Source organism: Gopherus flavomarginatus, chromosome 6 (assembly GCF_025201925.1).
Source record: "Gopherus flavomarginatus isolate rGopFla2 chromosome 6, rGopFla2.mat.asm, whole genome shotgun sequence".
Lineage (NCBI taxonomy): Eukaryota > Metazoa > Chordata > Testudines > Testudinidae > Gopherus > Gopherus flavomarginatus.
The window spans coordinates 73,895,654-73,907,848 of NC_066622.1; the positions used below are offsets into that span (position 1 = coordinate 73,895,654).

General features: G+C 50.6%; 1 protein-coding gene across 3 annotated transcripts in view; it reads left to right on the forward strand.

Moving 5' to 3' along the window:
* ADAM8 (ADAM metallopeptidase domain 8) overlaps positions 1 to 12,195 on the forward strand; it is an 89,623-nt gene that overhangs the window by 70,924 nt on the left and 6,504 nt on the right. For all 3 annotated transcript variants that reach the window (XM_050960098.1, XM_050960099.1, XM_050960100.1), the window contains exons 16-20: positions 5,272 to 5,455; positions 5,710 to 5,787; positions 7,074 to 7,158; positions 7,460 to 7,574; positions 10,594 to 10,783. In XM_050960098.1, the coding sequence (XP_050816055.1) occupies positions 5,272 to 5,455; positions 5,710 to 5,787; positions 7,074 to 7,158; positions 7,460 to 7,574; positions 10,594 to 10,783 (652 nt within the window). The remainder of the gene's footprint in view (positions 1 to 5,271; positions 5,456 to 5,709; positions 5,788 to 7,073; positions 7,159 to 7,459; positions 7,575 to 10,593; positions 10,784 to 12,195) is intronic.

Sequence of the window (12,195 nt, forward strand, 5' to 3'; positions counted from 1 at the left end):
AGTTGTCGATATGCTTTTTTTGAACCTATATTTTTATGAATGTCTTTTAAACTTTGTATCTCCTGTTCTAGTTATATTTTTTCTTGAGCTCTTTCTTTTTTCAGTTGAGAGGTTCTGCTTATAAACTGGCCCCTAAATATTGCTTCACCTCCCTCCCAGAGAAGACTTCTTTTTTTATATTGTTGGTATAATTTATTTGGAAGTATTGAACAATGGCTGCAACTTGACCTTTGTCCTGGAGAAGTAAGCAGTTCATTTTCCCAAAAAGTGATTTGTGGGAACCATCCCAGCCATCAAATATTATTTCCAATGGTGCATGATCTGACCATGTAATGGTGTCAGTTTCTGCAGATCTTGTCTGCTTCATTAAGGATTTAGAGATTAACATTAAATCTATTCTAGTATATAACTGATGAGGGTGTGAATGAAATATGTAATTCCATACCCTGGGTCTCTTCTCTCCAGCAAACTGAGAGATTCAGTTGTTGGCGCAGGGAAGTCAATGCTACACCTACATCCCTAGCCACCTTGTTTTTTTATCCCATGTGTCCCAATAAGAATCAATGTGAAACTGAAGTCTCCTCCAAGTATAATTTCCCCTTCCCCAAAGCATTGCTGTATTTTAAAGAAGTCCTTTAAAATGGTTTCTTTGCTTTGGTTGGGAGAATACACTGAGCCACTGTTATTAATAACCCAGCAATTGTGTCTTTCAGTAAGATAATCCGTCCCTCTTTATCCTTCAATTGATCTTTCATCTGAAAAGTTACGTGTTTAGCAAATATCATGCCCACTCCTCTTTTCTTTTCTTTAGCTGAAGCAAAAAATGTCTGCAGAAACCAATAACCTTTCATGCCCATAATTTGCCCCTTCCTCATCGACTTAAAGGCCAGAAGGAACCATTATAATCATCTAATCGACCTCCTGCACATTGCAGGCTACAGACCCTTACCCACCCACTTTTGTAATAGACCCATAACATCTGGCTGAGTTACTGAAGTTCTCAAACCATGATTTAAAGACTTTCGGTTACAGAGAATTCATCATTTACACTAGTTTAAATCTGCAAGTGACCAGTGCCCCATGCTGCAGAGGAAGGCGAAACCCCCCCAGGGTCTCTGCCAATCTGACTCAGGGAAAAATTCCTTCCTGACCCCAGATATGGCGATTAGTTAGACCCTGAGCATTTTGGCAAGATCCACCAGCCAGACACTTGGGAAAAATTCTCTGTAGTAATTCAGAGCCCTCTCCATCTAGTGTTCCATCACTGGCTGTTGGAGATATTTGCTGCCGGCAGTTGCAGATCGGCTACTTACCATTGTAGGCAGCCCCATCATACCACGCCCTCCATAAACATATCAAGCTCAGTCTTCAAGCCAGTTAGGTTTTTTGTCCCCACTGCTCCCCTTGGAAGGCTGTTCCAGATCTTCACTCCTTTGATGGTTGGAAACCTTCACCTAATTTCAAGCCTAAACTCGTTGATAGCCAGTTTATATCCATTTGTTCTTGTGTTCGCACTGGCGTTTAACTCCAATAATTCCTCTCCCTCCCTGGTATTTGTCCCTCTGATGTATTTATAGAGTGCAATCATATCTCCCTTCAGCCTTCTTTTGGTTAGTCCCACCAATTTGGTCCCATTAAGCTATTTGAGTTTGACATTCCCCTCGAATGTGGTGATTTCTACTTCCATACCCTCATTTACATTAGCCACCCTGCCACTGTCCTTAAGCTTCTCATTACCCTTATTAGAAACTGAGGCAAAGTATTTGTTTAGGTGTTGGGACATGCCTAGATTATTTTTAATCCACCCCAGTGGTCATTGCTCCACACAATGCTTAGTGGTCCCACGTCTTTTTTCCATGTTTTCTTCTTATTTATATGGCTAAAGAACCTTTTACTATTGGTTTTAATTCCCTTTGCAAAATCCAACTCTGATTGGCTTTTGGCAGAACTATTTTTTCTCTCACTGTCTGACCTCTGAGCAGGGCCGCCAGGGGGCGCAAGTGGGCCAATTTGCCCAGAGCCCCAAAGGGGCCCTGCAAGCCCTGGCCAAGAATCCCTTTCCTGGCTAAAGGTGCCTTTTTAATTTTTACTCGCCCGGCGGTGGTCCGGGTCTTTGGCAGCGCTTCGACGGCGGGTCCTTCAGTGCTGCCGAAGACGCGGAGTGAAGGACCCGCCGCCGCCAAAGACTTGGAGCGCCGCCCGGTGAGTACAGGCGCTGTAGCGGGTGGTGCTTTTTATGTCCGCTCCCCCGCTTTGCCCCAGGCCCTCTGAATCCTCTGGGCAGCCCTGCCTCCGAGAGATGGCTTGCCTTGCTTATCCATCCCATCTTCCATTCCTTGGAGGCTTTCATCTTTCTCTTAACCACCTCTTTGAGATGCTTACTCATCCAGCGTGGTCTGCAACCTTTCCCTATGATTTTTTTCCCCTTGCTTGGAATTCAGGCTCAGCTTCTGCAACTTTGGCTTAGAGTAATTCCAAGCCTCCTCCACATTCAGATCCTTGAGTTCTTAAGTCAAGTCCACTTCTCTAGCTAATTCCTTTATTTTTTAAAGTTTGCCCTTTTGAAATCAAGGACCCTAGTTGCAGGTCTGTTTTTGTCTATCCTTCCATTCCGTTTTAACTGAATTAACTCATGATCACTTGAACCAAGGTTGTAACCTACAACCAGTTCATCTCTGAGGTGCTCACTACTCACCAATAACAAATCTAATATGGCATCATCTTTTTTGTTGGTTCAGGGTCTGTTTGTTGAAAAAATCTGTCGACTATCACTCCAGGAAAATCTGAGCCCTACCATTATCAATTGTATTTGTTCTGCTTGGCTTTGCCCAGATTCCTCATCTGACTAGGTACAGCCAGTATCACTTGTCCGACAGTTAGCATCATCGGTATTGGCACTCTTTCCTCTTCATGTCCGTTCTCCTACCCACTGTCATTCCTTTCTCCATTGCTGCATTCTCACTTTCTGTATTTTTCTCCCAGTCAATATTAGAATCAGGCATGGAGATTACATGAGCATCTCCCAACAATCTCCCCAAATTTCTAGTTTAAAGATCTTTTAATTGGTTGTGCCAGCCTCCATCCCAGAAGTCTGTTTCCCTCCCTACTTAGGTGAAGTCCATCCCATGAGAACAGTCCTCTGGCTGTGAATGTCTGCCTGTGGTCAAACGTCCCAAAGCCCTCCTTATACCACCACTGCCTGAACCATCTGTTGATCATCATAATCTTGCCTCACCTTCACTCTCCTCCTCTAGGGACAGGTACAATCCTACTGAAGATCATCTGAGCTGCCATTTCTTTAAGCATCTTCCCCAGCCTGGCATAGTCTCCCTTGATGCTTTCCAGCACGAATCTAGCCGTATCATTTGTTCCCATGTGAAGGACAATCAGTGGATTCTTTCCTGCTCCCGTTAGGATCCTCTTCAGCCTCAGGTCCACAACCCATATCTTAGCTCCTGGCAGACAGGACACCCTTCTGTTCTCCAGATCAGCTCTGCTGAGAGGCCTGCCCATTCTTCTCAGTAGAGTGTCACCAATCACATAGACCTGTCTCTTGCTGGTGTTGGGTGTGATTTTCTGGCCTTCCTCTTGTTCTTTCTGACTTCAAGTCCTCTTGTCCTCTCTTGCAATCTTCTGCGAGTCATCCTGTATCCTCCTGGGGCTCCAACCTCTAGCTATCTCCATTGAATCTTCTCCTCTTTTTGAGGACTAGCCATTCTTCTCTTCTTCCTTGCCCTCCCACTTCATGTTTCTGCCTGTGTGCAGCACCCTGCCGCTGTAAGGTCTGTAGTGTAGACATAGCCTAAATAATGCTGATGTTTGAAGCTGAAAGAAAGTATGACTGGGAATCCCCAGTTGTCGTGGATTTCTGCCCTTCTGAGTGCTGATGTAATTTCCCCCAGCTTCTCTTTTTTTAAGTTTGAGCAGAGAGATTGTGGAAAATTGCAGCTTACAGCCTTTGAGTATGAGTTCTGAATGCCCTCTGGCTTTTTTCTTAATTAAATTTTTCTGCTGATAACCATGAAATGTCACAATTAGGTCTCTGGGTTTATTAGAAGGCCTAGCTGCGGGGGGAGCAGCACTCTATGTGCTCTTTCCACTGGCACCTCTCTCAGAGAGCTCAGATTTAACAATTCCTCAATCACCATTTTTACATGCCAGATTGGATTTTTTCCTTCAGTATTTTCAGGCAGTCCCTTAATTCTTGTGTTCCTTCTCCCTCTGTTTTCTGAAGCATGACGTTTAAGCTGCATCTCTCTCTCTCTCTCTCTGCTCCATCCATGCCATGCAGCTCTGCCGCTCTGTCTCTCTGAGGCCAGTGTCTAGCACAGTGACGTTCTCTTCCAAATCAGTAACTTTCATCTTTACTGCTAGACTCTTGTTCCTCTCTCATGGCCTCAAACTCAAGAGATCATCTCCAGAATGTCCAGTCTGGTGGCCATTTGTTTTTTTCCAGCCCTGGCTTGGCTGCCAAGTATTCACTTGGAGTCTGAGATGTCTCTCCACGCTGGAAGCTGGAAACACCCTTCTTAGCAAGGTATCTGTGTAAATCTTCAGATTTCTTTGAAGAATCCATTCTCTGCAACTCTGTGCTCTTCTTTGGGGGAGGAGAAGGTTAGTCAGTTTCAGGGGTCAGTGGAGGCAGATTACTTTGATATCCCCACAGAGCTCAGGCTTCAGACAGCGATGTTACTCTGGGCCCCTGCTGGTCTCTGAAAGACATTTTACAGTAATTCCTGCTAGGATCCTGGCAGTGTAGTGCAGGCTGCACAGCTTGGAGCTGCCCTGCTGGTTCCCAGCATACAGCCATGGAGCCTGGCCAAGTGTGTGAGGTCCAGAAGGAGAGCGGGAGAGAGCCCTTCACTACTAAGGGGCCAGCCCCAGTGTGATGCATCAGTGCTGACCTGAACTGTCAGGTGGCTCTTTGGTGGTGTGTACAACAGGAATCGGTGATCTCTGTCCAAAAACTGCTGAGCTGGGCCTGCCCTCACAACTGGTCAGACACTGAGCTTCCCTCTCCCCCTACAGATGGTTTCCAGCAGGTCAGATCTGGGGCCCCTAGGTGGGTGGGGGCGCTATGCTGGGCCCAGACATCTGCAAGGGCTGCTGAGCCAGGACCTGTTGCTAGCACTGAGCCCACCCTCCAGGCAAAGGCAAAGGAGCTGTCCCACATTGGCACAGGCTGTGTGGTGCGAGGCTTTGGGGCCGTGCTAAAGCTAAGGTGAGATGAGACCCAAGCACGCTCACTCCTGACATTTACTTTTCCCACAGAGACATAAAGTGTGGCACACTGCATTGCCTGAGTGGGAACAGGAACCCCATTGGAGGGGGTGGCGTCTACTCCCTGTCTCTCGGGAGGGTGACCTGCAAAGTAGCTGTTACTGACAAGGAAGAAAGTGACATGGTGGCGAATCTTGTGATGGTGCCAACGGGCACCAAGTGTGGGGAGGAAATGGTGAGCACCCTGCACAGGCTGTCGCTGTTCTTGTCTGCTGGGCTGGTGACGTGTGCTTGGCTTTGCGGGTGCTGGGGAAGGATGGATTTGACATGGGACCTGCTGGAGACAGGGGAAAGGTCAGCAGCAAGGAGGTAACATAGCTACTGAGTTACTGTGTGTGCTGAGGCTGACGTGTGGCTGTGAGTGCAGGATGGGTGATGGCAGGGTGCCTGTATACACGCTGCTAAAAGCATTATACCTTCTCATTCCAGGTCTGCTATGCTGGGCGCTGCCAGGACCTCCTGATTTACGGTGCCAAAAACTGCTCTGCAAAGTGCAATGGTCATGGGGTAGGTTCAGGCCATGGAAAGGGCACAGCATCACACAGAGGTGCTGGTGTGGCCATGATCCCCTGGGTGTCCTCTGACTGTACAGGAGCATCTGTGCCGCAGATCCCCCAGCTGTAACATCAGAGTACTGATTGTGTTGTAGAGTGCTGGGAGGTGTGCAAGTGAAAGATGCTAAGTATTGTTCCTTACAGGGCTTTGCCCAGATACCCTATGTGTCTGTGAGTGCACACAGCAGACATGAACGTACTCTGTGCCACTGTCATGCACTGCTGGACCCCTGGGACCATCTTACATGAGTTCTTGGTGCTTCACAGACCATCCTCTCTATCTGTCCACACCCCATTCTGCGTCTGATGTTAGAGCAGCTTTTCCCATCCTGCAGCACTGCACGTCCCGCCCTTAGTCTGGAGTACCTTGGTGCTAATGTCTGCTCCTGTGATCTGCTGGCAAACGCAGCCTTTCAGCCAGCAACCTGTCACGTTTCCAAGACCCACAGGGTCCATTTGCTATGTCTGTCTGTGGCAGTCATGATGTCTCTTTTCATGTCGCACTATCACAGCATTGCCTCCCTCAGAGCACATGGTCACAGGCCACGCACGACTGGGCTGTGTGGTCACTGTGTGATAACAGGACCTTCATCCCCGAGAGAGCTCCTGCAACACTTTGCTTTTCTCAGCATGTCCACCCTGAAGGAACGGATCAGGCCACATTCCCATGGCCTTGCGCCCTGCCTTTCGCTGGGCACTTTGGTTCAGGGAGCAATTTGGCTCAATTTGGGAGGGAACATTTTTTGCCAATGAGTTCAGCAGAACTTCCTCTCCTCCAGCAGCTGTGATTGTGGGAGGTGCTGCCCAAGTGGGACATCTGTGAGCTGCTCACAGGTGCTGAGATGGGGCTGTTGGATTGTTCCAGACTCTGGTGCTGAGTGCAACCAATGGGGCACAGCAGCATCATACGCTGTTGCATGTCAGACAGACAGGCACTGTCTGGGCTGATTCCCAGGTGATGCCAGTGCAAGTCACTCATACTCTGCTTCGGGAGAACAGGTCTCTTGCTGTCAGTATCTGTGCAGTAATGATAATTCACCAGCCATGATCCTGAGGCCAGAGCAAATGTGCAGCAGTTACAAGGGGCCCGATCCTGCTGCCTGCTCAGTAGAGCCAGACTGCTGCGGGAGTGTGACCCGGGTAGAGGCTGCAGGATTGAGTGCAAACCCTCCCCTTGTAAAGCACGGTCAGGAGGTCAGAGTTGCTGCTGGACCCTAACCCTGCCGGATTGGATTTCAGGTCTGCAATCACAAGCGAGAATGCCACTGTGAGCCCGGCTGGGCTGCGCCCTACTGCGAGCGGAAGCTCTCGGAGATTGCAGCAGGTACAGCACTCACCAGGGCCAGTAGGGCAGGGCTCGGGATGGACCTGCTGGAGGAAACAGCTGGGCTGCAGGCAGTAGCAATGTCCTGACTGTGATGTCTGATAGGCAGGGCAACGCGCTCCTTTTAGGGGCTACTTAGATCGGCCAAAGCACTGGAAAACAATGGACAGTCTGGCCCTGCTCTGCTCACCAGGGGATGGGCTGGGATAGGTGACTGAATTCCCCAAGCCAAAACCCTGAGTCGCTAGCCCTGGTGAAGGGAGCAGCCCCCACCCTGATCCCTCTCTCTGGCTCTCAACAGGTGGAAGCAGCGTGGTTGTGGCAGCTGTGCTGACAGTGGTGGTGCTGGTAGCCATGCTGATCGTCGGAGGCTTTGTGTTCTACAAAGCCAATGGGAAGAAATACTTCCAGAAAGGGTAAGACTCCTGTTTCTGTACCGTGCCCCCACAGAGCTCAGTCCCCACAGCAGGCAGCTCCTCTGATTCACTGGGGTACACAATAGCCAGATTCCATGGTGAGGAGCAAGCAACAGGCTGATTGGACAGCTGGATGGACAGACTGAATCAATATGGTTGCTTGACTCTCTCCATACCAATCCACTGGCCATTAGTACTTGTGTTTGGCTCCAGATATCCAGGTGCTTGTCTGAGTCGTGTGCTGACAGGCAAGTGTCCCCACGCTTTCCCCTGTCCCCTATGGCCTTCAGGAGAGAAGAGTTCATTCCCCCATGGCCTATCCAACCCTAGCCCTTCAGCTGAGGCTGCTGACCAGCGGGTCAATTTGTCCCGATGGTTTTTGTCATTGTCACCTGCACTGACAAGCCCAGCCTCATGCCCAGAGGAGCCACTGTCTGGCCATCATATGGGAACTGCTGCTGTTCACGAAGCCCCTGCTCTGGGTTCTGATCAGTGACAGGCGTGGGAAGCTGTATGCCCCGAATCTCTGAAATACCACCCCTTTACCCACCCTTTGGAGACCTCTCCTGGCCTGCCCCTCTGGGCTCTTCCTTCCTACACCCCCACCGCCTTCATCTGCCAGCTGCTGGTGGGTGTTTGGTCACTGAGCAGCCTGCTCAGGAGGACCCTGGAGGAGCAGGGTTGGTGTAGGTCCTGTCCACTCCTTGTTTGACAGCAGGAGCTTCTGATGGGACTCCCTGCACAGCGAGCACCCCCCGGAGAGTGTGGTATGCTTCCCAACCCGCTGCATGGGCTGCCCTGGGCAGGGCCCAGCTGTTTGTACTGTTCCTGCAGTGCCGTCAGTCCCTGTGCTCTCACCAAACAAGGAGCTGTAGGTCCTGGTGCCGACAGGGCCCTGCCAATGTCCTCTCTAGGCAAGAGGAGAATACTGAGGGTACTGGGGAGGGGCCGGGCACAGGGCCAAAGAGCTGCTCTCTGTTCTCTGCTGCTCTCATTCACTCACAACTGCATTTTCTCACCAGTGTGCCCTGAGCGATGCCTGGGCCAGGTGTGACACCCCTGACCTGAAGCAGTGGGAGGGTGCAGTAGCTTCTCGGAGGGTGAAAGCCTCTCTTCGTGTTGGCCCACCTCTTTCTTGTTCAATGCTCACTCTCCTTCCTGCCCCAGGGCTGAGAACCCCCAGCCCAAAGGCCATTTGGGGGAAGCTGCTACATGATTACGAGAAGGGCTTAGAATCGCAGGCCTCCCCGCCCCACCGCCCTTGGGTGCTGGTCCCAGCCTGGACATCACCTGGTGGTTTTAGGGCTTCTTGTGAGGGGCAGGCCGATGTGGAGTTACAGACACAACAGGAATGAGAGGCGAACCTGAAGGCACAGCAATATCCCAGTGTATGAAACAGACTGTGAGGGTGTCCCACTCACATGGCACCTCCTTCCTTTCCCCATCCCCTCATCACAGGCTCCTGGGGCTGGGACCAGTGCACTGTAGAGTGCCCGGCACAATGGGGCCCCGATCCTGTCTGGGGCCTCTGGGCATTGGGTTACAGTCCTCAGGCTGAGGCTCTGTGGGCTTCAGGGGATTGGCAGTTAGTAGCCATTGTTGTAAAAGCAGTAGCTCCAGGCCAGGAGTGTCTGCCAAGCACCTGGGATTCCCAGCTGGCCTCTCAGCGCCCCAAGGCACAACCACACCTTGGCTGCTGCGTTTGCTCACAGCACTTACAGAATGTGAGGTGGCAGAGCCAGGATGTGCAGGAAAGGGAGAGGACTGACAGTGCGAGTGAGCAGCACAGGGCTGGGTTTGCTCGTGTGATTCACGGGTTTACAGCAGTCCCAAGAACACACCCACTTGGGCTTTTCCCCAATCAGGCATGAGGAAGCAATTGAGACATACCCTGTCATACCCTGCACGGCAACGCACAAGCCCAGTTGTGCCCTCTTCCAGGGAGAAATAAGCAGAAATTAACGCTCCCCCCCCACTTCCCCCGCCCTCCCAAAACTACATCATTCCAGTGGTGCAGCTGGGAAAGGTAATTCACTACCTGAAGGAGCTCTTAGTTTAATTTAGAATTATTTTTCAGTCATTTAATTGATGTAATTAAAATGGTCACCACACCCTTTAGAAGTAAGAATCAATCTTCAAAGGAGTTACAGAATGGTTGCCCACGTTTCTAAATTGGAGAAAACACAATCTCTGGATTCCAGGGTGATGAGTATGGGCTAGACGGACAGGCAGAACTGTTAGCTCTACAGCTCAGGTAATTGAGGATTTGAACTGGTACAAAGTCACTTCAGGCAAAACAGGAATAGCACCCAGGTCTCTGCCTAGCAGGGCCAAGTAGCAGTAGGTGAAAGCTCTCTGTGAAATGGGGCTGTGCCTGCACCTCCCCTACCCCAAACTACTGACAGCCTCTCAGCATGGATGATCCTGTCTCCACATTCATGGTCACATATGGTCAGCTATGCAGGCTGGCTTTGTAATTGAGGCATCAGAGATCTGCATTTTGGCCCTATCCCACACCCGCTGTGATGCTGAGCTCAAGTTTCCAAAGGTGGCCACTGCCTGTTGTGGGCTTCAGTTATTTTTGCAATAACTGTATTGCAATAATAAAAGCTGAGTTTGTTTTTAAAAACTGAAAAAAGAAAATGAACCCGTGTGCCCAGTAATCAGCGTTTAATGGTGACATCATCATATTCTGATGAAACAAGACTGGCTGTGCTTTCCAGTCCCTTGGCACACATTTTGAGGTCCCTAATATACATCTGTCTTTCAGGGTCTGACCTTTTTCTACAATATATGGTTTTTCATGAGTAGCGTTGAAAAGTGTATTATTCTCCCTTGTCTATGACGTAGCACGTTTTAGGGCCAGGTGGCAGCAGGGCCCTGGAGAATCCTGGGCTGTTCTGTGCCTCACTGCCAAAGAGCCACTGGGCTGTTTAGCAGACCTCAGAATTGGGGGTCTTTGGGTGAAATCAAACCAGAGGGAAAATATGGCTGTGGCTCTTTTGTGTGTGTGTTTCAGGAGGATTGTGACCAACACCACCAACGGGCTGTCCAACCCCATGTTTCAAGAGGGCAGCAATACCAGGAACGTGAGGCATGAGCTGCAGAGTTGCGACATCAGCAGCCCAAATCTGATCTCCACAACCTCAGACCTGAAGAGCCCCAGGTCTGTGTACGTGCCCATGACTCCTAGCAGGCCGCCGCCCAAGGTATGTGTGGCCCAGGCAGCCTGGGGAGCAGGAGGGCAGCTCTCGTGGCTGGGGAGTTTTACTGGGGAATTCTGGGCTCCCGGCCACTGTGTCCCTGCAATGATGCTGTAGAGAAGGGGAGTCAAGCTGCTTCCATCACTGCTTTGTAACCGCTTCAGTGGACCATCGCTGTCCTTCCAAAGAGCCTTCTGCGGGGGGGGAGGGTGGAGAATTGCATTACCATGCCCGCACAGGCCCCCTTACACACCAAGGCACCACAGTCATACAAGTTACGCAGTTAGCCTGTTCCTGCAGAGCTGGAGAGGAGAACAAACCCAGGATGGTGTGAATCTGAGCATAGGGATGCAGACCTGACCCTCTGGGCCTTCGCTACTCCAATTGGTGCTTTCTGCTATTGCTAGGCAACTGGGTGCTGTAAGAGCCCCTCAATGGAGCCAGATGCCAAGGATTGATACAGTTCTTTGAGGGGGGGATGGTCCCGTAGCTTGGCCGTATTATCTCCCTACAGTCCAGGCTGTGCCTGTGCTTGTGCTTCCCCTAGATGCTCCCATTTCCCCTGTTAGTTTGCTCCAGGTTGAAACGTGGAAAACAGGGCCTTACTGGGGAAGAAAGAGGACTTTCTACCAAATCAGAGGGGTAGGTTGCCAGGCAGAGCAGGGAGAGGCCCCATAGCACATGCTGAGTATGTGAGCCTGGGGCTGGGTGAGCTCCAACCAGGGCAGAACTGGATTTAAGGAATGTATCTACCCTGGGGAGGGGGGGAAGCTGTGATGGGGCATATGGACCCCACATTGATGAGAAAGGTGCCAGAGCGGGTGTCCCCCAGCCTCGTCCATCATGTCTGATAGGCAGGAGGTCTGTAAAAGGGAGGAAACTGCAGTCGACTGTTTGACCCAAGAGCCCTCATTCAACCAACTCCCCTATGCCTAGCTTCCTTTAGCAGCCTCATTAGCCCCCAATTACCCCTAGGTTACCTCTTCTGCTTCTAGTCCCCCCCCCCCCATGACTGTTCTCTTTAGTACCCACCTACCGAGCTTGGCGCAGCTCCATGTCTGGCCCTGCCACTCAGGTGGATTGGCCTCCACAACATTTCTGGCCACATACTCGTTGTTTGCAAATTTGAAAATAGTTTAATTAACTAATTTGCATATTTGCAAATACTTTGCAAAATATGAAGCTGCACAAAGCTGACAGTGATCTCTCTGCTTCCAGGGAACCTCCTCTGTGCCTGCCCTCTGAGAGGGCTGGAGCAGAGCAGGAGTACTGGGCAGGGAAGCTGCCGCCTGGTGCAATGGGTTTTGGTGGTGCGGGTGGTGGTGTGGGTGATGGGGTTGCAGCTGTGGCAGTGTCAGGAGTTAGGTTGTGATGCTGGTTCACATGATGTGGGGGCCATGGCTTGTGTGGGCTAATAT